This window comes from Lagenorhynchus albirostris, chromosome 3, assembly GCF_949774975.1.
Source record: "Lagenorhynchus albirostris chromosome 3, mLagAlb1.1, whole genome shotgun sequence".
NCBI lineage: Eukaryota > Metazoa > Chordata > Mammalia > Artiodactyla > Delphinidae > Lagenorhynchus > Lagenorhynchus albirostris.
Genome location: NC_083097.1, coordinates 33,570,638 through 33,594,911, shown reverse-complemented (window position 1 = coordinate 33,594,911; position 24,274 = coordinate 33,570,638). Strand labels below are relative to the sequence as shown.

The 24,274-nt window shown below is 36.7% G+C and overlaps 1 protein-coding gene across 2 annotated transcripts in view; it reads left to right on the top strand.

The window, feature by feature from the left end:
* Window positions 1-22,795, top strand: part of TTC33 (tetratricopeptide repeat domain 33) — a 31,980-nt gene extending 9,185 nt beyond the window's left edge. For both annotated transcript variants that reach the window (XM_060146994.1, XM_060146995.1), the window contains exons 3-5: window positions 15,797-15,878; window positions 17,700-17,831; window positions 20,762-22,795. In XM_060146994.1, coding sequence (XP_060002977.1) covers window positions 15,797-15,878; window positions 17,700-17,831; window positions 20,762-21,115 — 568 coding nt within the window. In that variant the 3' untranslated portion in view covers window positions 21,116-22,795. The remainder of the gene's footprint in view (window positions 1-15,796; window positions 15,879-17,699; window positions 17,832-20,761) is intronic.
* Window positions 22,796-24,274: the final 1,479 nt, after the last annotated feature.

The window sequence follows — 24,274 nt, the reverse complement described above, 5'->3', positions numbered from 1 at the left end:
ATACCTCTACAGTTCAGTCTCCTCCCCCGGGCCTGACTGATCTTTTCAAAATGTAAAGCAATTCATGTCTCTGTGTTGCATGGAAACTTTATGGATTCATCACTCATACAGTGAAATCCACACTCACAACTACGAACTACTAGTTTCATGATCATGGCTTTGGACTACCTCTCTGGCCTCGCAATCCCCTTCCTCCTTCTTTTATAGCCATGCTCGTTTTCTTTTCTTGCCTCAAAAAATGGGGTGTTTGATCCTGCCTTGGGCTCTTCCTTTGTCTGGAATGAACTTCTCCAGGTTTTCCATTGGCTGGCTGCTTTTTGTCATTCAGCTCTCAGCTCAGATGCCTTCCCAGAGAGACCTTTTCTGACCATGCATTCGCCCCATCACATCCGTCCATGTGTTTTTCATCATGGCACTTAACCATGTTTTAACTTATGTTTGTTGCCTTTCTGTGCCTTCTTCACACACATATACAGTCTAGAATGTAAGCTCTAGAAGAGTAGTAGGGTCCTTTTATATCTTATTGAATCTGCATCCTCAGTACCTAGAATACTACCTAACCCAGAGTAGTATTCTGCTCTGGTGCTCAATAAACGTTTATTAAGTGAATAAGCTGGTAACTGTATAGCTCATTAAACTTGATGCTACAGTAAATTACAAACATAATTGGGAGCAAAGTAGCTAAACACCTTGATATTTCTGTCTGGTAGTAAGCGTGCTGACTTATTTGGCTTAATCACCAGCTGTTCTTTCTTTTTAATTTATTAAAAAATTTTTTAACATCTTTATTGGAGTATAATTGCTTTACAATGGTGTGTTAGTTTCTGCTTTATAACAAAGCGAATCAGCAGCTATACATATACATATATCCCCATATCTCCTCCGTCTTGCATCTCCCTCCCACCCTCCCTATTCCACCCCTCTAGGTGGTCACAAAGTCAGCTCAGTGCTTTGTGACCAGCTGTTCTTTACCTCAGTGTAGGGTATTATCTCACCCCACCCTTGGGCAGTCCCTGGAACTATTCACTCTGCTTCCTTCTTTGTGCTAGTTTGGTTGCATACTGTTAAGGTTGTCTTTAAACTGGCTGAATCAGACTTTGGTCACTTATTAGCCACAGTGACTTTAAACCAAGTTTTTATCTTTTAATGTTTCCTATCCAGCAGCTGCAGTAGGGCTATGCCTGTTCGGTCTGTTCCAAACCAAAGTTGAATTAAGAGATATGCTGTGGAGCTTACGAGTGACCATTGATTTATTAGGTGCCAAGTTTACTGTGATCCAAAAGTGGAGGAACTAGATGGTGCCACCTTTTATTTGTAGGCCAGGAGAAGTAAATCAAAGAGGAAATGAGAAATGAGGGAGGGGAGGGAATTCACCAAGCCGACAGTAGTGAAGTAAATGCCCACCAGTTCTTGCTTCTCTTTAGCCAGTGGAAAGCAGCTCACTTGTTCCTTTAAACCTTTTTATGCCTTGGTGAACAAAGCACGTTTCATTTGGCAGTGTCTCTGCTAACAGCAGTGGCTATGTTTTCAAAACCAAAACAGTGCAACAGGAAGAGGACATTTTTCTTTTTGCCTCAGATCTGTGTATTTGCACAGGTTTGCACATGTGTGTTTGTACGTGTGGGCATGTTTGCATGCCTGCCTAATGAAAAGAGAAAACAGAACTAGGGATGGTCAGTGTCATCTTGAACTTCTTGGTTTATTTTGTACTTTAGGACAACTTAAACTTAGGTGCGTAAGCAGCTTTGTGGCAGTGGGTGGATGAGCCGGCCTGATTCTCAGGAATAATGCTCTTGGCATCTTGGGCAGGACAGTGTCTTGTGCAGGATTGCCTTTTGCCTTGCAGGATGTTAACATCCCTGACCCCCTGCCACTAGTGCCTCCAAGTCTTTGACAACCGAAAAGTCCTCTATAAATTGCCATACATGCCCTCCATGGGGTGATAACTGCCCCTGGTTGAGTTAGGCAGAAAATAGGACTGAAAGAAAAAAGGGCATTTGCCAAATGTGGCAGTTTAACAGTGGTTGGCCCAAGTAGAGTAGGTGTTGGCAAACCTTAGTCTATTTTTATAAATAAAGTTTTACTGGGACACAAACATGTCCTTTTGTTTGTGTATTGTCTGTGGCTGATTTTGTGCTACAACAGAATTGAGTAGTTGTGTCAGAGACAATATGGCCCACAAAGCCTAAAATATTCACTGTATGGACCATTACTATGCTGACCTTGGCTTTAGGCCCTTCCTCAAAAGCCACAACGATGCCTGAAACCTTAGACACCCCAGGGTCTTAAGGTACCTATAATTCTTATCTCTTGATTCTTTCTACCCACGTTGCTATTCCCCTAGTCTTGGGAATTTCTTGTAATATCGGTACGTGGAATGGTGAGATGAAACAAAGTAAGAATTAAGGTGTTTGCTACTTTTGTCTTAGGGTATAATTTGTTTTTACGTCTTTCCATCTTTTTTTTTTTTTATGTATTGTAAGCATGCTAGCTTCTGTCCTCTTTTCATGTCTTCCATGCTTCTCTCTGCTGCTTTCCAAGACTTCTCTTGGAGAAGGTAGGACAAATGAGATAGGTAGAATCTGTGATATTAGCACCTTCTATGTGCCCGGTCATGTTCTGGGTATCGTAGAGAATACAAGCAAATCCACCCTTTGGTCCCTGAACTCATGAGTAAAGAGAAGATAGAAATACATGGAAGAATTAGAGAAAAATTAAACGAAAACAATATTGGGGTAGTTAGAGAAAGCATTGGTCAGGTAGTTATAAGAGCTAGCTTCAAATCCTGGTTTGTGTAGGCTTAGTACCATGTGCCTTTGGACTAGTCCTGTAGTTGCTCTCTACTTTTGTTTCTTCCATCAGTAAAATGAAAACAAGTAATGCCAATCTTATAGGACTTTTTGTGAGCACTAAATGAATTAACTTTTTACGAAAATAATTATATGTTAAGTAATTGTATGGAAAGTGCTTTGTAAAACGTAAATTACTTTAGAAATATAAGTGTGACTGTGTGGTCAGTTAAGTGGTACTCATGGTCTTCATGGGAAAAGGGGATTTTCACTTGGTCTTAGAGGAGAGAGAGCCTTTGACTAGGTGAGAAGTGGGGGAACAGGAACCTAAATGTGCACATGTTTGTTCACTGAGGAACCCACACGAACAAAGGAGTGATGTGTAGGTAGAGACGGGGCAAAGATGCAGCTAAGTGAAGCAAAGGAGTGGTGGGGAGAAGAAAGACTGGATAGGCTAAGACTGGGAGACATAGACTTGCTACTGTTAAATCCTGTGGAATTTACTACTATGCTATTAGTTAGAAAATTATGAGTATAAAGATTATTATGAAGCAACAATTGAATTTTCCAGAGAAAGAAGGTAGAACATAACATACTTCCGAAGTTTTGTGTTGTGTTGTGTATATAATAACATTTGGAAATATTATTTAGAGACCAGCTTATAATCACCTGTAATATGCCTAAGAAGTACAAACACGTTTTTTTAGGTGACACAGTTAATGCTTTTAGAGGTAATACCATTAATACTTAGTGGATAATAGCACCAGGGAACTAAATTTCTTTAATATTGTATATACATTTTGTTAAAAACATTATAGATGATAGCTATAAATAATCAAAATTGGGTATTAAATTATAGTAAGCATTGTTGAGTGTCATATACTTTTTTTGCTCCATTATCTATTACGTATGAAACGTTTTCTAATGTTTTTCTGAGGCGTACCCTACATGGTCATGTAGATTTTGTACTTTAGCAAGTTGCTGGATTTAATTGCTAATCCTTTATTTAGGATTTTTACATTTATCTTATGGACTAAAAATTCTTCAGTGATCACTAGGATTAATTCTCATTTCTCAAATAATGTATCTTTCTTAGGACAAAAGTGTGCTTTATTTTTATTGCTAGATTCTCCACATATGCTGCGATGCATTAGGACTCTTAAGACTACACTTCTAATTGTGGAATTTACAATTTTGGATTAGGCAGTGGCTGCTATTTTCCAGTCAGGGCCCCTCCCATACTGTCCCAGTTCGTCCTGTGTTAGCTGATACAGCTGCATATACTTTGGGGAGCAAAGTACCTATTGCACTGTCTACATAGAGCTTTTAGTTTAAATAAGCACAGAGATAAATATAAAGTTTCAAACAGTTTTACAAAGATAAATAACCAGGTACCATGAGCCAGAGTGTTTTAGATAAGGGGTCACAGAAGGCTTCTCCAAGGAAGCAAGAAGACAAATGATTGAGTTCATCCAGGCGAAGGGAGTTCTACTTATTGTTTTGCCTTTATTGTGATTTTATATTTATCATTAAAATAAGGGAACTACTGATTTATTTGTAAATGTTTTTATTTAATCCAAATTATACTAGAATTAATTTCTGGTGAATTTTATTTTGTGACATGTATGTGTATGCTAAACGAATGAGTAATATTGGTGGTAAAATATTTCAGATGATTTTTGTATCTAAAGTAAAAATTGGGATATTAAAATGATGACTTTTTAGAAATTTTTCAGAAAATTCTCATTGCCTAGTGTAGCAAGGAGTAGAACAGGGTAATTGCTTTCAATACAGTAACAACTAAGAAACGTTCTGTACTAGTTAGACGTTGGCATTGTTGTTTCAATTTGCTTTGGAAAATGACCTTTATTCAGTGTGTGTGCACTTCCATGTAATTTCAGAGGACCTTCCTACTGTTTCCAGAGTGAATTGATCTGCCTTAAATTGGTTGTTCTTGTCTATAATAAATTAGAAACTTTTAAAGACGTGTTTGTTCTTTTGTGTAAGTAAATTGTTTAAATTATTACTGAAAGTAGACTTTATGACTTAACCTAATCCTGTGTCCACATAATTTCAATAAGTGATAGTGACTAAAATTCAGAGCAGTTTAGTATAAAATAAAGTATATTTATATCGTGTCTCTTGCTCTTGCCTAGTAAAAACATACCTGGGACTCCAGTCTGAGCATCATTTCAATACTTCTTCCCGTTTCACATCCCCTTTCCTTCAATATGACTGTCTTGAGAGAGTATGCAATTAGGTAGTATATTTTTTTCTTTCATTGTTTTTGCTTCTTTTTTTCTTCCTTTCTGAGCCTAACTGAAGTTGCGAGAAGTTAAGTTCCTTACGATGAATGATCATTATATGGAACTGCACATTATTTTCTCCTTGCTTTCTTCAGAAAAGAAAAACTCAAAGTAATTTATGGAGGATTTTTTTTTTTTTGGTTTAATTCAGGGAATTGACTGTTGTCTAAAACTTGGAACCTGATCTACCTACACTGGAAATCGCATGATTTTCAGTCAAATCTCAACAGATTTCAACATCATTATAATTTCTCTATGAAAGCTCCCACAAAATCAAGGAAGCAAACTAAACTTTAATTTCAAATATTATATACTGAACTTACAATAACAAAATCTAAACTAAGCCAGAAAAGTTATTTCTGTCGTTAAACATTTTGGGGAAACAATGATTATGAATATTAGAAAACACAATATAAAATAAGGTGAAAACTTTAATGTTCTTTTTTAAAATTTTTTAAAAGATTTATTTATTTATTTATTTATTTATTTTTATTTATTTTTGGCTGCGTCAGGTCTTAGTTGCAGCATGTGGGATCTTCGTTGAGGCATGCAGCATCTTTCGTCGCGGTGTGGGGGCTTTTCATTGTGGTGCTTCTCTGTAGTTGTGGTGTGTGGGCTCCAGGGTGCCTGGGCTCTGTAATTGTGACATGCAGGTTCCAGGGCGTGTGGGCTCTGTAGTTTGCGGCACGTGGGCTCTAATTGAGGGGTGCAAGCTCAGTAGTTGTGGCACGTGGGCTTAGTTGCCCTGCAGCATGTGGAATCCTAGTTGCCTGACCAGGGATCGAACCTGCGTCCCCTGCATTGTAAGGTGGATTCTTTACCACTGGACCACTAGGGATGTCCCCTTTAATGTTCCTGACGATATAGTTTTTAGTAAGGAAATAAAATGATGAATCATATATTAGCTGCTGATTTACTGAAATGTAGCTGTATAGGAATAGCTTTTAAATTTGTTTTGGTATTCCCACATGAGCACATAAAATTGTATGATAGAAGTCTATCATGATATTAGTGGAAAGTGGTGATCAATATGTTTAGTTACAATTTATTTGACATTGACAAAAATGCTCTAACATTTGTTCTTAAATACAGTCAGTCCTCATTCATGGATTTTGGATTTGTGAGTTCACTTACTCAGTACAATGTATTTGCAACACCAAAATCAGTACTCATGGTGCTTTCCCATCTGAGTTCCCAGCTGAGTCAAACAAGGCAATGCTCCCTCTGCCTTTGTGTTTTACCTCTCATAGTGAAAGCAAGCGTACTGTCTGTGGTCTAGTTAGTGTTATGTTTTCCCCTTTTTTTTTTTGCCTTTTCTTGATGATTTTGCTGTTTAAAAAGACCCCCAAGTGGGGGGGGGCTTTTTAAACAGCAAAAGAAGTAGTGCAGAAGTGCTGTCTAGTGTTGTTAAGCCCAAGAAGGCTGTGATATGCCATATGGAGAAAATACGCGTGTTAGGTAAGCTTCATCCAGGCCTGAGTTACAGCGCCGCTGGCCACGAGTTTAGTGTTAGTGAATCAGCAATGTACATTAAAGATGTCTTTAAACAGAAATGGACATAAAACGGGGTTATATGTTAATCAGTTGATAAAAATGTGACCAGAGGCTTGCTGGAACTTAACCTTAGAACCAATGATTCAGTATTCATTAATTCAGTCTTTATGGTGACTTTATAGAACAAAACTACTGGGAATGGGAATCAGTTATATCTAGAATAAAGATTTTGAGTTTAGCAGTGTTTTCATGTATGCAACTTTTCTTTTGTCAAGAATTTAAATAATCAGGACAAGTAATTAAAATTTACTTTAAAGCTGCATAAAATCTAGCAGTGTGATTCAGCAGAGATAAAATTATGTTCAACATCATTTGTCATTTGTTGTTTCATATTCTTCTCCCCTCACTCAAATTAACATAGTATATTAATGTCTTGTATCTATTTTTACTCACTGAACATTTATTTAGTGCTTTTGTTAGGCATTGATGCCACAAAGAAAATATTAGATAAGCATCTTTTGGGGGACAACACAAAGAGGGAAACTGTTTTGATATGGAGTAAAGAGTACAGTTTTAGAGAGTTCCTTGGATGATATAAAAGGAGGGCGTTTAACTAAATGGGGGAATGGAAGAATTAAAGCGTGTTTTACAAGATTTTTTGGAGGAGATAGCATCAGAACAGTCATAAAAGGTAAATGGAAATTAGCTGAAGAAGGGACAGAACAGTGTTCCAGTCGTAGGAATCTGCGTGTGCAAAGCCAAGAAGAGGCCAGAGAAAATCACTCCCTTTGGAGTATCAAAAATAGTTCAGGGGCTTCCCTGGTGGCGCAGTGGTTGAGAGTCCACCTGCCGATGCAGGGGACACGGGTTCGTGCCCCGGTCCGGGAAGATCCCACGTGCCGCGGAGCGGCTGGCCCCGTGAGCCATGGCCGCTGAGCCTGCGCGTCCGGAGCCTGTGCTCCGCAACGGGAGAGGCCACAGCAGTGAGAGGCCCGCGTACCGCAAAACAAAACAAAACAAAAAAAACAGAACTGGAAGGAACATAATGCACAACGTCAGTGAAAGGAGCATCTAGGGGAGAAAGGGGATTTGGGGCCGAAACGTGTCTATTGGATGTCTAGTGAAATTTAAGAGGCCTGAACTTGAGTGTGTTGAAGGTAACCCGGAGCTATTGAAATATTTTTATCAGTAGGTGAACTCATCAAAACTATGTTTTGGAAATTTTTTTCTGAGATAGAGTAGAAAATGGATTGGAGTCAGGCAAGACTGATCTCAGGAAGACTGGTTTATTGAATTTTTGACCATCCTGGAAGACTGAGGACCTACACTAGTAGCAGTGACAGTGGATTGAAGGAATTGAATTAGAGAATTGAAGACTAATGTGACCTAGAGCAGGGAAAAGTATAGTCAAGAATGAATGGCTTCAGGATTTTCTTAATGCCTCGGTGGTGCAGTTCTTTAAGTCAGGGATATACGGGTAGAGTAAATTTGGAGTAGGAGATGATGGTGAGTTCAGTTTAAACACATTGTGTTTGAGATATGTCAATCACCTCTTTATTTTTTTTTAATAAATTTATTTATTTATTTTTGGCTGTGTTGGGTCTTCGTCTCTGCGTGCGGGCTTTCTCTAGTTGTGGCGAGCGGGGGCTGCTCTTCGTTGTGGCTCAGGCTTCTCATTGTGGTGGCTTCTCTTGTTGCAGAGCACTGGCTCTAGGTGCACAGGTTTCAGTAGTTGTGGCACGTGGGCTCAGTAGTTGTGGCTCGCGGGCTTTAGAGCACAGGCTCAGTAGTTGTGGCGCACGGGCTTAGTTGCTCCGTGGCATGTGGGATCTTCCCGGACCAGGGCTCGAACCCAGGTCCCCTGCATTGGCAGGTGGATTCTTAACCACTGTTCCACCAGGGAAGTCCCTGTAAATCACCTCTTGATCTTATATTCTTATATGCGTAATCTTCTCATTTCTCTATTTGGTATTCACAGAAAAACCTCCCAAGTGAGTCATTCATTGTCCCTACTTTTTTACTTCCACTTCACTATTCAGTCTGGCTTCCATTCCAACAATACTGTTTTGGTCAGTGTCACCAATGACCTGCGTGACATTAGAGCTTTCTGAAGTATTCAGTACAACTCGTCACTCTCTCCATGACAGACTTCTCTCTTGGTTTCTATAAATTCACACACACTCCTGAATTTTCTCCTTCCATTCTTTCTCTGCTTCTCAGTCATCTTTGCTGGTCCTTCCTTCTTTGCTTGATCTCCACATTTTGAAGACTCCAGCCCTGGTATCTTTTCTCTTTCTTATCTACTCTCTTCTTAAGTGATCTTTCCCAGATCCATGGTTTGTTTAATTTATTCTTAAAATTTTTACTGAAAAGAAAAAGGCAATGAAATATACTCATGATTTTTAAAAAGCAAACGCAGTAATAACAAAGGATACACAGTGAAGAGTCTTACCCTTACTCCTGTCCCCTAGCCTATTATTTCACTTTCCCAGAGGCAGCCACAGTTACCAGTTTCTTGATATCCTGCCAAGATAATCTTTATATTTATAAGCATGTAGGTCTATAGATCTTTTAAAACATCATTAATGGTAACATTCTAAATATAATATATATATACCATTCTCTCCCTTGTCTTTTTAACTTAATACATCTTAGAGATCTTTTTTTTTTTTTTTTTGTGGCTGTGTTGGGTCTTCGTTGCTGCACATGGGCTTTCTCTAGTTGTGGCGAGCAGGGGCTACTCTTTGTTGCCATGCGCGGGCTTCTCATTGCGGTGGCTTCTCTTGTTGCAGAGCACGGGCTCTAGGCACGCAGGCTTCAGTAGTTGCAGCACGCAGGTTCAGTAGTTGTGGCACATGGGCCCTGGAGTGTGTGGGCTTCAGTAGTTGCAGTGCGTGGGCTCAGTAGTTGGGGCATGCGGGCTCTAGGGTGCGTGGGCTTCAGTAGTTGTGGCACACGGGCTGTAGAGTGCAGGCTCAGTAGTTGTGGTGCACGGGCTTAGTTGCTCCGCGGCATGTGGGATCTTCCCGGACCAGGGATCAAACCTGTGTCCCCTGCATTGGCAGGCAGATTCTCAACCACTGTGCCATAGGGAAAGTCCTTTTTTTTTTTTTTTTAATGGCTGTGTCGTAGGTCTCTTACTATCCAGACTCTTTAACTATCTGAAATCAGGAACCAGAAAGATTTGGATATGAAGGGATACTTGTATTTCATTATATGATGTTCTAAAATGTATTTAACCTTACCTCTTTTGAAAAAGAACGTTTTCATCTTTAATTTTTACAAATGATATAGTGGGTATCCTTTCAAAGATATAAGTGTGCACACATACAGTTTAGTCCAAGAAAGATTTATAGAAATGGAATTGCTAGATCAAACTGGATGTGCATTTAAAAAAACATAGTTTACTTTTTTCCCTTTTTGTTTTTGAGTATATTGTTATCGAGCAGCAAACTTGGCTTTTAGTGATTGTGTGCATGTGTGTATGTAGAAAGATAGGGGACATGCTTATAACTTTCCATTAAAAACTGTTTTCTAACTTTTTATTGTGAAAATTTTGAAACATACAAAAGAGTTGAAAATTACAGTGAGCATCTGTTTACCCACCACCTAGATTCAGCATTGTTATCTTGCCATATTTGCTTTCTCTGTATATGTTTTATGAACCATTTGATAATAAGTTGCAGACATCACGAAAGCTTATCCCTGAAAACTTCTATATGAATTTTCTATCAATAAGGACATTTCCAAAATAACCATAATATAACTAGCATGTAAGACAACAATAATTTCCTAATATTTGTTAGTATCTCATACGTATTTAGTTTTGCAGTTGTCCATAAAATGTTTTTTATAGCTGATTTTTTGGCTGAAGATCCAATCAAGACTCATACGTCGTTACTGGTTGTTAGGTGTTTTTAGTCTCTTTCAATTTAGAGCTGGGTCTAAGACTACATACAGTTAGTGGATCAAACTTTGTATGCCATCTGTTTTTCTAAATAAAGTTTTGTTGGCACACAGCACCACTCATTTGTGTTGTCTGTGGTTGCTTTCACACTAGAGCAGCAGAGTCAGGTAGTTGGAACAGAGACTGTCTTGTCTCCAAAGCCTAAAGTATTTACGATTTGGCCCTTTACAGAAAAAAGTTTGTGGACCCTTATTTAGAACATTAGAACAATTCTCTCACCTTTAAAAGTTTTTCCCATGGCATTGACTTTTTGAATTAACTAGGCAAATTGCTTAGTAGACTGGCTCACACTCTGGATTTGCCTGATTTTTTTCCTCTGGATCCTTTAATTTTTTTTCTCTCCATCTCTTGTATTTTATGAAAACTGGAAGTTAAGTCAGGCAGCTTCAATTGAAGTTCAATTTTTTTTTTGCTAGAATATTCATGGTGTTGTTTACTTTCTGTTGCATCACATCATGATATATATAATATCTTGGTGTCCCTTTAGTGATGCTAAGGTCAGTTACAGCATTCAGGGGAATATCAGCCTTATCTTCCATTGTACAGTTCTGCATCAATCTTTTCCCTAATGGTTTTAGCATCCACTGATGGTCATCATTTAGATCTATCTAGATTCATTATTTCATAAGTGATGATTTTTAAAATTCTAATATTTCTCCTGCATTTATTAGCTGTTTTCTTCCCCCGTTAAGAACTTTCCTTCATCAGCATTTGTTTAGAGTTTTATTTTTATGTTTAAGTTGTTGAAGGAAAAAAGTTTTTTGTCCCTTACAAAGGTTTTGAAAGTAGTGTTCCTGTACATGTCCTCTTATTGTTTACAGTAGTTTAAAAGTAGTTGTTCACGTCCGGAGCCTGTGCTCCGCAACCGGAGAGACCACAATAGTGAGAGGCCCGCGTACCGCAAAAAAAAAAAGTAGTTGTTCATTTGAAGCAGAGCTTTTAAGTGTATGTTTGTGTGTGCGTGCATGCACCTGCGTACTAGATAGAGGAGAGAACATATGAGAGGCTGCTGCTGTATTTGTTTTTCACTATAAGGATTTCCCCTTTTTTCTATAAGGCCAAAATTTTAAAATTATAATTCTAATTGTTAAACACCTAGACTAGTTTCAGAGGATTAAACAACCTGAATATGATTTGTATTTTAGATATAATCTTCTTATACTTAAAAAGTACTAGTGTCATTTGAATTCTTGATTAGTTTAGAGATTGCTAATTCTGATAACTAAACTAACCTGGAACTGTCCCTTGTACGTCTGGCATATTAATAGAAAATCTGAAGGGGAGTTGTATAGACGAGTAAATATAATACTTATTTTTCCCTCAGTGGCTTTTTTTCTTAATTAAAAGAAATCAATGTGAGTGATATCTTGAGCTATACAGCCTTCCTTCTAAGGTGATCTCATTTCCAGTCAGTTTTACATCAAATATAATACGTGTATTCTGTTTGACCTCCAAAATACATTTTTTCTTCTTTAATAATTATTATTCATGGCACACTTTCTTCCAAAAGAGAATTGTAATGGCCAAAGTGTAACTTTTTTCCAGATTTATTGAGATATAATTGATATATAACACTGTGTAAGTTTAAGGTTTACAAGGTGATGATTTGAACATGTATATATTTCAAAATGATTCCCACAGTAAGGTTAGTTAACACATCCATCACCTCATAAAATTACTTTGTTTGTATTTGGTGAGAACATTTAAGATCTACTCTCTTAGCAACTTTCAAGTATGTGATACAGTACTGTTAACTAGAGTCACCACACCATGCTGTGCATTATGTCTCTAGAACTTAGTCATCTTATAACTGGAAGTTTGTACCAAAGTGTTACTTTTAATATCTAACAAGGGAGGATCCATTTGGAATGGTAGTAATCAGTCTTTAAGTATTATGCTGTAGAGGGAAGAATTTGATGATTTCAGGACTTGAGAAGATGTTTTGTGTGTGTGTTATATACGTTATATTAAAATATACTGGAAGGGTATACAATAAAATGTTAAGTATATTAACTATGGTTATGATCTTTGGGTGGTGAAATTGTGTCTTTAATTTCTGTGTGTGTGTGTGTGCGCGCGCGCGTGCACACACGTGCGCACATACCCACACCCACTTTCTTCTGTTTTCTGGTTCTTCTCTATTTGTATACCCAGGGAAAAATTTTTTATATCAAAACAGATATCATTTACTCAGGTAAAGAATATAAGGAAGACCTGATTTAAGAATATTTTTTGTTCAAAAAAATACTGAATACCAATATAAGCCACCAGTGCAATTTATAGTTGCCAGCACAGATATGCTGTCGTAGCTGCCTTAAAAGATGTACATGTGCAGATCAAGGAAGGAAGAGGTCCATTGGAATCTGCAGGCCCTGTCTTCCTCCTCTTTCCCATTTCCTCCTCTCTGCAAGCTGTGGTTTTTATCCCTGTTTAAGAGTCTGCCGGTAAAGTTCAGACTTTCTCTTTCCTTCTCTGTGTTTTTTTTTTGCTAAGTGCAATACCAGGTGAAGTCCTTGTATCTTTTCTCTCCATCCTTTTTTAGAGGGACTTTTGGCTTAAAGGAAGCTGCTTTATCTAAAGGGGCTGGGAAAGGAAAGACTAAGAATGGGCTCCTTTAGGCATTAGTATATGAATCCAAGCAGTGTGACCTGATAGGTGGTGATGCTACAGAAGGAGCTAGTTAATTAATTCTGTAGAGTTGATGGTATTTTAATAGAATAATTGGAATTCGTAAATAAAGAATTTTAATGGTACCTGAAAAGATACTTAAATGTCTTACTTTGAAGTGCATTTGGTGGGTCTAAGCTAACACTGACATGACAATTATTTAAAAATAATTGTGAGCCTCAGGTTCCCATTCAGGGTAACTAGAAAGTAACAGTGGGACACAGTGGTTTAGCCAGCGTGTGTATACCACGTGCTAAGCACAGTTTGTGTGGAGAATTGTGTGCCAGCCACTCAGGCCTGTGCAGGCCAGGCTAGTGGGTATAGCCTGACTCTGCACAGAAGTGCCAGGGCCCGTGGAAAGCAGAGCAATGCATGGAGCACTGCAAAGGGATCTCTGAGTGAGACGGAAGGAGGAGCATTGAAGGACAGCGGCCAGTGAGACGGCATGTCTCCACTATTACTTCCCACTTGGGGGACCCTGGCTCTACACAGGTGCTTGAGTTTGGCAAAATCCTTGATAGAGAAGTAATTTTCACTTGGCGAAGCTCTTAAAGATTTGATTTGTGTCCTAAGAATAGGTCTGTTGCAGGCAGAGACGGGAAAACATACAGCATCGTGGTAGCACATCATAAAAATGAGGTGAATAATGGTCTCTCTGTCTTCAGATCATTGGTAGTTCCTAAAATTCGAGTAGTCTTTCACCCAGAGTTAAACAGTCTTCAAGCAAATACCTCCTCGGGGCTCAGCGGGGACCCCTGTTAGGGAAGAAGATATTAACAGTGGTTCTGATAATCATTTCTGTGTATTCAGATGTGGTTTGTCTAGAAACAAAGACTGCCAGCCATTGTGGGGTGAATCTTCAGCTTATTGTTATATTGACATCTTAGCCTGCTGCTACAGAATAACAGTAGCCATTGCTACAACCCATGTGGCAGTTAAGGCAGGCTTTCTGTAGTGCACTTGTGTGCTGTCCACCTTCACCCCTGCTGCTAGCCATGGAGTTGGCAGTGTGGCAAAATTATTCTAAGATAGCTGCCGCCCTTTTGCCGTGTGCCATGGTGGCACAGGACCCTGGAAATGGTATTGCCATTTGTATTATTTACTAGTAAAGGAGTGCTGTAGCAAGGTGGAAGCAGAGATAGAGGATGTACTTTTTTATGGTTTTCAGCTTTGTATTTTCTACCAGATTCTGCCTTTATTTCTTTAGTTTTCTGCTCCCTGCTTAAATAATAATCAGTGCAGGTGAGCCCACATTTTGGTGGTTATGTTTGGTTTGGATCTTCACATAGAAGGTAGGAAATTATACACTAGAATACATAGAGGAAAGGAAGGGTAGCAAGAAGAGATTTAAGAGAAGACAGTACATGATAGGGCTTAATATCCCAATAGAGATCTTATCAGTGGTTCTGAACTCTGGTTTTTATTAGCATAACTTGGGGAACTTTAAAAAAATACAGATGCCTGGGCCCTACTCCAAGAATTTGTTTTCATTGATCTGAGACAGGGACCAGCATATATGTGTGTGTGTATGCGTGTGTGTGTGTGTGCACGCATGTGTATTTTTTTCCCCTCACAAACCTCCCTAGATCGTCTCTATGTAGCCAGGAATGAAAACTGGTGGATTATATATTTTCTGTTTAGCTCTAGAAAAGAGAATGAGTAGCATTGAGGGGAAGGTACAGGATAGAAAGTTTCAGCTCATTATAATGAAGAATATTCTAGTAATTTGAACTTTGTCCTCCTAGAAATAATCAGGTATACATGAGTTAACTGCTTGGGAAGGATGCTGTGAAGGTGACTGCTTTGGATAATATGCAGGACTTAGTCATTCCTTAATTTTATTAAAAAAAAAGTGCTACTGTGCTTCTGCAGATTTGGCATGGAGTATGCTAAGATCAGTTTGGGGCATATTCAGTTTGAGGTGTCTATAGGGAATCTAGGTAGAGATGTTAGCTCAGAAGAGAGTTGTGACTGGGAGAACATCAGTGAAAAGATGATAGTGGAAATCACTGTCTTCATACTGTTTTTCGTTCATGTGACCCATATCTTATAAACTTACCATTTATTGATAGTGATAACTAAGACATGGTCCCTGTGTTCTTGGAGCTTATAGACAAAAAATCTTAAAACTGAAGAATCTTTACAGAATGACCTGGCAACATCTTAAACTGTCATCTCTGTCAGCTAGATTGCTGCAGTAGAGCCAAGGGTTGTAATTAGATTATAAGTTCTTGAGAGAAATCCTTTGTAATACATCTGAAATGAATGACAGCACATGCAGACATTGAGGTTGGTGAAAAAAAGAAATTCTGGTGGTGATTTCTTAGGCCAGAAAATCAAATCTTGAAAAATTTCAGAAATCTTTTTTATTTAGGTTTTGCTTTTTTCTCTTTTGCTGTCCTTTCCCTTCATGTCTTAAATTTTCCTGCTTTTGTAACATCACCATTATCAGTTCTTAAATAGAGATATTTCTTGGTAAACAATTATTCCTTATTTTCTGATTTTTAAATTTGGTCATGTACTCTCAAAGACATACTGAAAATATAATATTAATGTAACTTTAACAACCATAGATACCGAGAGGCGATTCAGAAGTGGGATGAAGCACTACAGTTAACCCCAAATGATGCTACCCTGTATGAGATGAAATCACAGGTAATAATTATGAAGAATTTCCCTTTCATTGTGAAATTGCACTCACTATGTCTGGTGAGCGGTGATGAACCAAAAGAGCATTTCCTCCCATTTTCTTTCTTTTTTTTGTAAATTTATTTATTTAATTTATTTACTTTTGGCTGCATTGGGTCTTCATTGCTTCGCACGGGCTTTCTCTAGTTGCGGCGAGCGGGGCTACTCTTCGTTGCAGTGCACAGGCTTCTCATTGCAGTGGCTTTTCTTGTAGCGGAGCACAGGCTCTAGGTGTGCGGGCTTCAGTAGTTGTGGCTCTCGGGTTCTAGAGCGCAGACTCAGTAGTTGCGGCAAAAAACTAAGTTGGGCTTAGTTGCTCAGCGGCATGTGGGATCTTCCCGGACCAGGGCTCAAACCCATGTCCCCTGCGCAGGCGGATTCTTAACTACTGCGCCACCAGGGAAGCCCCATTTTCTTTTTTTTTAAATATAGTTTATTTGGGAAAAACATATGTCACTATATTATTTATGGCTCTTCCTCATGCATCAAATTAGAAGTTTGTTTAAAACACTTCACAATGAAGCTAACTTTCATTTCAACCTAACTGCTTAAGATATGAGCAGATGGATGTCTTTTAAAAAGTCACTGGTGATCTCTTAAATGAATGAAATGTGTTAGCTTTCCTTGGAAATTAATTGTAGTGGACTTAGCAATAACTCAGTCTCTTCAGAATGAGGATGGATTGGATTCTAGATGATGCTATTTCTCTAATAATGGCCTAGTCCATAGCAAAAGGTCAGAATAGACTCAGTTTATTAATATTATAAAAATAACATTTGTACTTAAAAATACAGTTTTAATATTTTGTGGGAAATTTCATAAAGAAAACCTCTGAGCACTTGTATTAGATTATCCAAAAGATGTTTAAAATCTCAAACAGAGAATTAACCATACTTCTGGCAGGGAGTGGTTGCAGTTCAGCCTTGATCCACACACCTAGCATATCTTACAGATGATGATCCCAAACATAGGGCACATCCTTTTTCAGCTTTGATGGTAGTTTATCCAGGAAAAACCCAAATAAATTATTTCCACTGAATGGAGTGCTGTGAGGACCTTCATTTGGATAAGTCTTTAATTTTTAATCTTAAATATGTATGTATTAAAGATAGGATTTGTGGCAAGCTATATGAAATGAGTTGTTTTATTTGGAACCTGATAATGATGGTGTCACAAATCTTGTGAAATGCAGATGGGCAAAATATTATAGATAAAAGCCAACCCTTTCCCATAAATTGAGGTAGAGGGTTCTGGAACTCCCTGATTTTTCTGATGTGTGTGATTTGAAGAACCCAGTTGTGGGGAGGCTGGTGGAGTGTTTAAATGATTTTTATAGCAGAAAGATGTTCACTAGGGATAGGATGGGTAGTTGAACAAATTTAAATTTACCTTGTTTGACAGCAGGACCTGGAGTTCCCTAAAAAAAAACACATTGTAAGTAGAATAAATAGAAGGGGAATTGGGGTTCAAATAGCTGTGAGCCACCATGGCCAGAATATGACCACCTGGTTTTGACCAGATGGACAGTAGGTTTCATCAGTTGAAAAGGGAATGCTTTATATTTTTCATAGTTATTTGAGGAGTAGGAAGAATATAATTTCTAACCCTGAAGAGCAGAGAAGGGGGTCAAACCCACTAAAATGTTACATTTTCCAGACTAAAAATATATTTTTAAAAATGAAAAGAGTTGTTTACATACAATTATCCATTTTTTCTTTTTGGCTAGTATTTAGTTTGCTAATTTATGAATATTACTGATGGGTTTTGTTTCTTCTTTTTTGGCTATAGGTCCTAATGTCTCTTCATGAAACGTTCCCAGCAGTTCATGCTGCGGAAATGGCTGTCCAGAGAAATCCACATTCATGGGAATCTTGGCAAACTTTGGGACGTGCTCAGCTTGGATTAGGAGAGATAGTCTTGGTAAGTAAGTCAGATTATTACAGTGATGACATTTTATTTTGACATGCTTTTCATCAGCTGAACCAAAAAGTAAATAGTCATTTATCATGTGTACACAAAAAGTAAATAGCAAATAACCTTTTAAAGGTATTAACCCATAAACACAGATGAGTTATTACCAAACATCTTTTTCCATTACAGATATCAATTATATCAGGATCAGAATATTTTTCAGGTATTTGACATCATGGGAATTAAAAAAATATTAACATGAAATGTAGGCATTTGGTAAACCTTATTTAAATATAAAACAACTTTTAGGTTAGTTCCTTGCATCATTAAATTTACCACATTATAAAGTGGTATTAGTATCACCATGGAGACAAAAACCACTAAAAGATTATGTTGAGGAAGGAAGAAAGTGAAATACGGGAGAGTAATGGTGATAAATATTCAGACTGAAAAATTGCTAAGCTTAGTGAGGGGAGAAATGGGGAAGCGTAGAAGCTTATGAAAATGAAATACTCATTGTGTAAAGTTTACTCTAAACTGGTACTTGGTGCATTTCTCACCTTGTCTGGACTATACCTTGTAGGTAGGCTTGGTAGGTCAGAGTTGGCTGTGAGCATTGTCCTGTTTTTGTTTTTCTTTTGACTGAACTATATATACCTGACAGCTAATTTCCTAAAAGACTTCTGTAAATCTAATATAGTGGTGCCACATTTGCTCTTTGTCATCAAAAATTAAGATTTTTCATGCTTTTATTAGCTTTTTACAGTTAAAAACAAAACAAGCAAAAAAATACCAAAGAAGTTTCTTTAAAGGCTAAAATTATTGGTAAATCCTGAATTTAACATTACTAATAATGGCTTTAGTCAGTTGTAGATAACTTAGATTTTTCTGGTACTCTTGTAAATATATCATTATTTCTAATTAAGAAGATATTTGTCAAATTCTCAAAAATCATAAGGAATTTTGATGAGAAAAGGATTGCTTAAAGTAAAATAACTTAAAACTGATAATCTGAAATAAAATTCACAGTGATGGAAACAAGTTAAACCAAAGGTTGTTTTCTTTCCTTGCCATTTAACATAGTCATCTTTCCTCTTTTTTATCTGAAGACTTAAATCATATCAGAGTTGGAAAAAGAAACTCAAGGAATTTAGTTTTCTAACAGGTTAACAGCAAAACAAAAGTCTATTCTATGACACTTTTTACTCATTTCTCCTTTATTAAAAACTTACAGATCATTATCTGTTTTGCTTATAAGTACCTGTGGTAATGGGAAAAACCTCTAGGACATAATGTTTAGCAAAGATTGTCCTATAAAGAAAGAAAATAAACTGCAGGTGAGACAACAGAGATACTTTGAATAAACCAATAAAAGTAAAATTATTCAATTTTTTAAAATTGTTATTTTTTCTGCTTGATACATTTCTTTCTATTTATATTGTGAAATTCTTGGAATTAAAAGTGTTTTTCCCCCATTTAATACAGTTTTAGGGTTCTACTTGAAAAAAATCTAAATTTGTAATTTTTATGTAAACTTAAGCTGTTCTTTTGAAATACTAGAATGGTTAAAAAAATAACTTTACTCATTGTCATAATGAAGGGAATACTGTAAAAAATATATTGAAAACAAGCTAAAATTTCTAACATCTCACAGTTCTTTCTACATATACATATGGACAAAAACATAAGAAAATACATAGGTAAATAGAACAGGCAGTAAGTTAAAAGTCAATAGTTGTATATACATCTATGAGTATTTAGATTTTTATGTGGAGCTGGGTGTGTATGTTGGAAAATGTTCATAGCCTTAGTTTGTTTTTCATTTTCTAATTCTTCGAGGTATAAAGTTAGGTTTTTTCCTTGAGATCTTTTCTTTTTTTAACATAGCCATTTATCATTATAAACTTCCACTTAGTTTTGCTTTTGCTGTATCCTATAGTATCAGGATGTTACATTTTAATTTTCGTCTCAAGATATGTTTTAATTTCTCTTTTGATTTCTTCTTTGACTCACTGGTTGTTCAAGAGTGTGCTGTTTTATTTCCATGTATTTGTAAGTTTTTCCAGTTTCCTTCTGCTGTTGATTTCTAGTTTTATTCCATTGTAGTCAGAAAAGATACTTGGTATGTCTTCTTAAATTTAAGACTTGTTTTGTGACCTAAGATGTGATCTATCCTGGAAATGTTCTGTGTGTTCTTGAGAATAATGTGTATTTTGCTGCTGTTGTATGAATCATTCTATATATATCTGTTATGTCCCTTTGGTCTATAGTGTTGTTCAAATCTTCTGTTTCCTTGTTGATCTTCTGTCTGAATGTTCTATCCATTATTGAAAGTGGGGTGTTGAATCCACTACTAATACTTTATTGCTGTCTATTTCTCCCTTCAGTTCTGTCAGTGTTTATATACTTAAATGTTCTGATGTTGGGTGCATATATATTTATAATCATTATATTTTTCTGGTGAATTGACACTTTTATCATTATATAACGTCCTTCTTTGTCTCCTGTGACACTCAAGATGTGTTATCATTATTATGATCTAAACTCTTGGCTTCAAAGATATGCATTCCTGGTACCTTTCTGATCATGGGTTAGCCCAGGAAATCGCCAGATTTATATATTTGCTGATCTGCAGAAGCTGAACAATGCATTTACCTTGTTTTGAGCCATAATATCAGTACCTCTGTTTTAATAGACTTTTAGTCCTCATCAACAATTTGTCAGCCACTTTCTTTTACACTCTTTGACTCTTTTTTTTTTTTTTTTTTTTTACTGTAACCATCATCTAGTGGGTAGAGAACAGCTCTAACTTCCATCTTTACATTCTAATACATTGAGGAAAAAGAGAGAGAGAGATATGGATATTGTGGATTATATTAAATACACTCCTTTTTTAAAACTAAGCAAACAAAAAAAGTTTGACCTTTTCTCCTCCCTAGGCAATTCGAAGTTTTCAAGTAGCCCTTCACATCTATCCAATGAACCCTGAAATATGGAAAGAAGACCTTTCTTGGGCAAGAACGCTCCAGGAGCAGCAGAAGGTAGCACAGAGGATTAAAAAAAGTGAAGCACCAGCAGAGGTAACACATTTCTCACCAAAGTCAATTCCTGAGTATGACTTTGAAAGTGAGGAGATTGTAGCTGTTTGTGCAGCTATTGCTGAAAAACAGAAGACAGTTGCAGCAGATAAAACAATGGTTATTGTGTCGGCTTCTGGGACTGTAGAGACTGTGACTGAGAAGGAAGACGGTGCTGCTCCACCAGATGGCTCTGTTTTTATCAAAGCCCGATAAAACTTAGCAGGAATCATTTGAATCTATCTTTACCACCTAAATTTTAGCCGTTGGGGCATTTAGAGAAACAGGGCAAAACTCCTGTTTGTAAAATAAGTTTTTCAGATGAGGCATATGAAAACTAAATGGAAGAATTATTGTGTAGTGTTTGGACTCTGCTTTGATAAGCTATGATTTCAACTTCTTAAGATTAAAATTCTGAGTACAGTGGTTTTTTGATTAATAAGCTTAATTTAATCCAAATATATAAGTGAATGCATTTTAAAGATACAACTTGAAAAGTAAATTCTCAAATAGTGAATAACTTGATGGCCAGTGTTATTAAAATATTGACTTGTTGGCTTTTATGATAAAGGAAGTAGGCTTCTTGCCCTGCTAGAAATACCCTGCTGTTACTGTTCACTCTTCTTTTTCTCTTCTTTCATTAGAGTAAGTCTGTCACAAAGCTTGAATGTTTTTGACATTCATTTTGATTCAAAGTTGTCATTTGGTTATGTGTGGGATCCTTGAAAGTTTGACTGAAAATGCATGCAAATGTGTACATTCTGAATATTTTCTGAAGTTTCTCTTAATTCTGATTTGTGCTTTTGTTTTGACTTTATAATTATTTATAACAATGGTAGTTGCTAGTTTCAGTATTTGTTAGATGTGTGAAATACTGATAAATGTCAGAATCATGGTTTTATTTTTTAAATTATTAAAGTACATAGAGTAGTCCTTAGTACCAAGTGAGTCATTTTTAAGATGTGCATTTTTTAAAACGAATGGCTCTTATAGATACATCATAACAAATTGCACTGCTGTTGTCCCAGTCAAAAGCAGTTATTTTCTTTTCCTTATTTTTACAAGATTAAAACCCTTGAAAATAACTTATCTCTTGATATAACTTTCCAGCTGATGGTTTGGAATTCCTTTTCTAGTTAACTTTTCTGGAACTACTCAGTGAAATGAGAAACAATCACAGTTTTAAATAGCTAAATTATACCTTTCTAAAAATTGGAGGAAAAAAAAGTAGAGATTTATTGAAGTGCCAATGAATGAATACCTTAGGCACAACATACATAGAAAATGAAATGTGATTTATGGTTCAGTCCCATGAGTAGAAAGGATATATTGCAGAATATATTTCATTGAAAGGCCACAGTCACATCCACAAGTCAATACTGTCATTGCTAATATTAATTGTTATTTTTATGCCACATATATGTTAGTACAGTAGAACTGCTGTGTACTGTTACTTCTGAAACTCAGGAAGCTATTATTGGTTTAAAATTAATTTTATCCTTGTTAGAGAGGAAGTAAGTTATTTTAAAGAATCTCACCTTACCCTCTGAGGGCATGTACATGTAATACTGTACATTTTTCTGAGATAATTTAAAAACATTTCTTTTAGTCGAATGCTTACCTCTTTTTTTCAGAGTTGGAGAAGCCAGCACTTACCTTGGAAAGTATTATATTTTTTCCCTAAGGTTGTATCAGAAAGTTAGCTCTGGTTAAAGAAGTTAGTTTTAGAAAGACCCAAAAAACAAATATTAATTATATTTTATTTTGTTTAATAAGGTATATTCTCAAAGGGCAGATAGTTGGGTATCTAGAGAAGTGAGCACTTACTATTTTGTATGTTGTTTTGAGTAATGGATGTGTATTGTATAATTTGTGAATAAATAGGTTTTTTCTGCATTTAAAGGTTTGCCTATTATTTTGTGTTGTTAGCTTTTGAAAAATTAGATTGATTTATTTAATTCATTTCTTATGTGAAAATAAAATATGTAAGGCACCTTGTATGGTGTCTTGTGTATGAAGTACTCAGTAAATGTTAGCTATTTCTATGAAGAACTTGCATTGGTTTTATTTAACCTCACTTTCTTCTGATTTTAAGAAAGGAGGAGAACTTCTTTGTAATCTTTTCCTTTCGTGAAAGTGAGAAGTCACTACTTCTGATACTGTAGAACAGATGGCTTTCAGTTGAGGACTCTTCTTGGTGTAAGGTCTATATCTCAACCCAAAAGAAGCAAGACCCAGGATGGAGTGCATGTACCCACTAAATTCTGTTTATGAACCTAGCGTTTCCTCTGTATTGACATCAGTAGGCCAGGTTTGTCTCTTCCTTACACAGAGATAAGACATAAGATGGTTTAGATGCAAGACGGAGGAGAGAAAGAAATAGTGAATTATACAGAAGGAAGGCAGCTCATTTCTTCAGGCCCCAAAAGATGCTTAGCTAACACTCTTCTGTGTGTGAAGAGAAGAATGCATACATTATTTTATAAGGATGTGAATACCGATAGATCTTTACCAAGCTTGGTAACTATAATAGCAAATTCTTTTGAATCTGAGAGAAAAACAATTGATGTTCATGATAAAGATATAATCAAATATATTTAATATACTTTCTGAAACAGCACTAAACACTAACATTATATTGAACATAGTTTGTAGTATTCTTGTTTGAAAATTGTATGGCATAGACACTCATTAGTCAGAACACTACACATCCAGACCATGCCTGATGATTTGAGAATCATATATTATTCTCTAGACAACGGGTTCTTTTTGTTGTTGTTGTTTGGCCGCACCATTGGCACGCGGGATTTTAGTTCCCCGACGAGGAGTCGAACCCGCACCCCCTGCAGTGGGAGCACAGAGTCTTAACCACTGGACTGCCAGGGAAGTCCCGACAACAGGTTCTTAGATTATAGAGTATTTATCTTAAATGTGCTAAACATTGAAAAGTCATGCAAGGTATAAATCACAGAACCTGGATCTACTTTTTTTTTTTTAATTTAATTTTATTTATTTTTTTATACAGCAGGTCCTTATTAGTCATCCATTCTATACACATCAGTGTATACATGTCAATCCCAATCACCCAATTCATCACACCACCACCACCACCACCCGCCATTTTCCCCCCTTGGTGTCTATACGTTTGTTCTCTACATCTGTGTCTCAATTTCTGCCCTGCAAACCGTTTCATCTGTACCATTTTTCTAGGTTCCACATATATGCACTAATATACGATATTTGTTTTTCTCTTTCTGACTTACTTCACTCTGTATGACAGTCTCTAGATCCATCCATGTCTCTACAAATGACCCAATTTCATTCCTTTTTATGGCTGAGTAATATTCCATTGTATATATGTACCACATCTTCTTT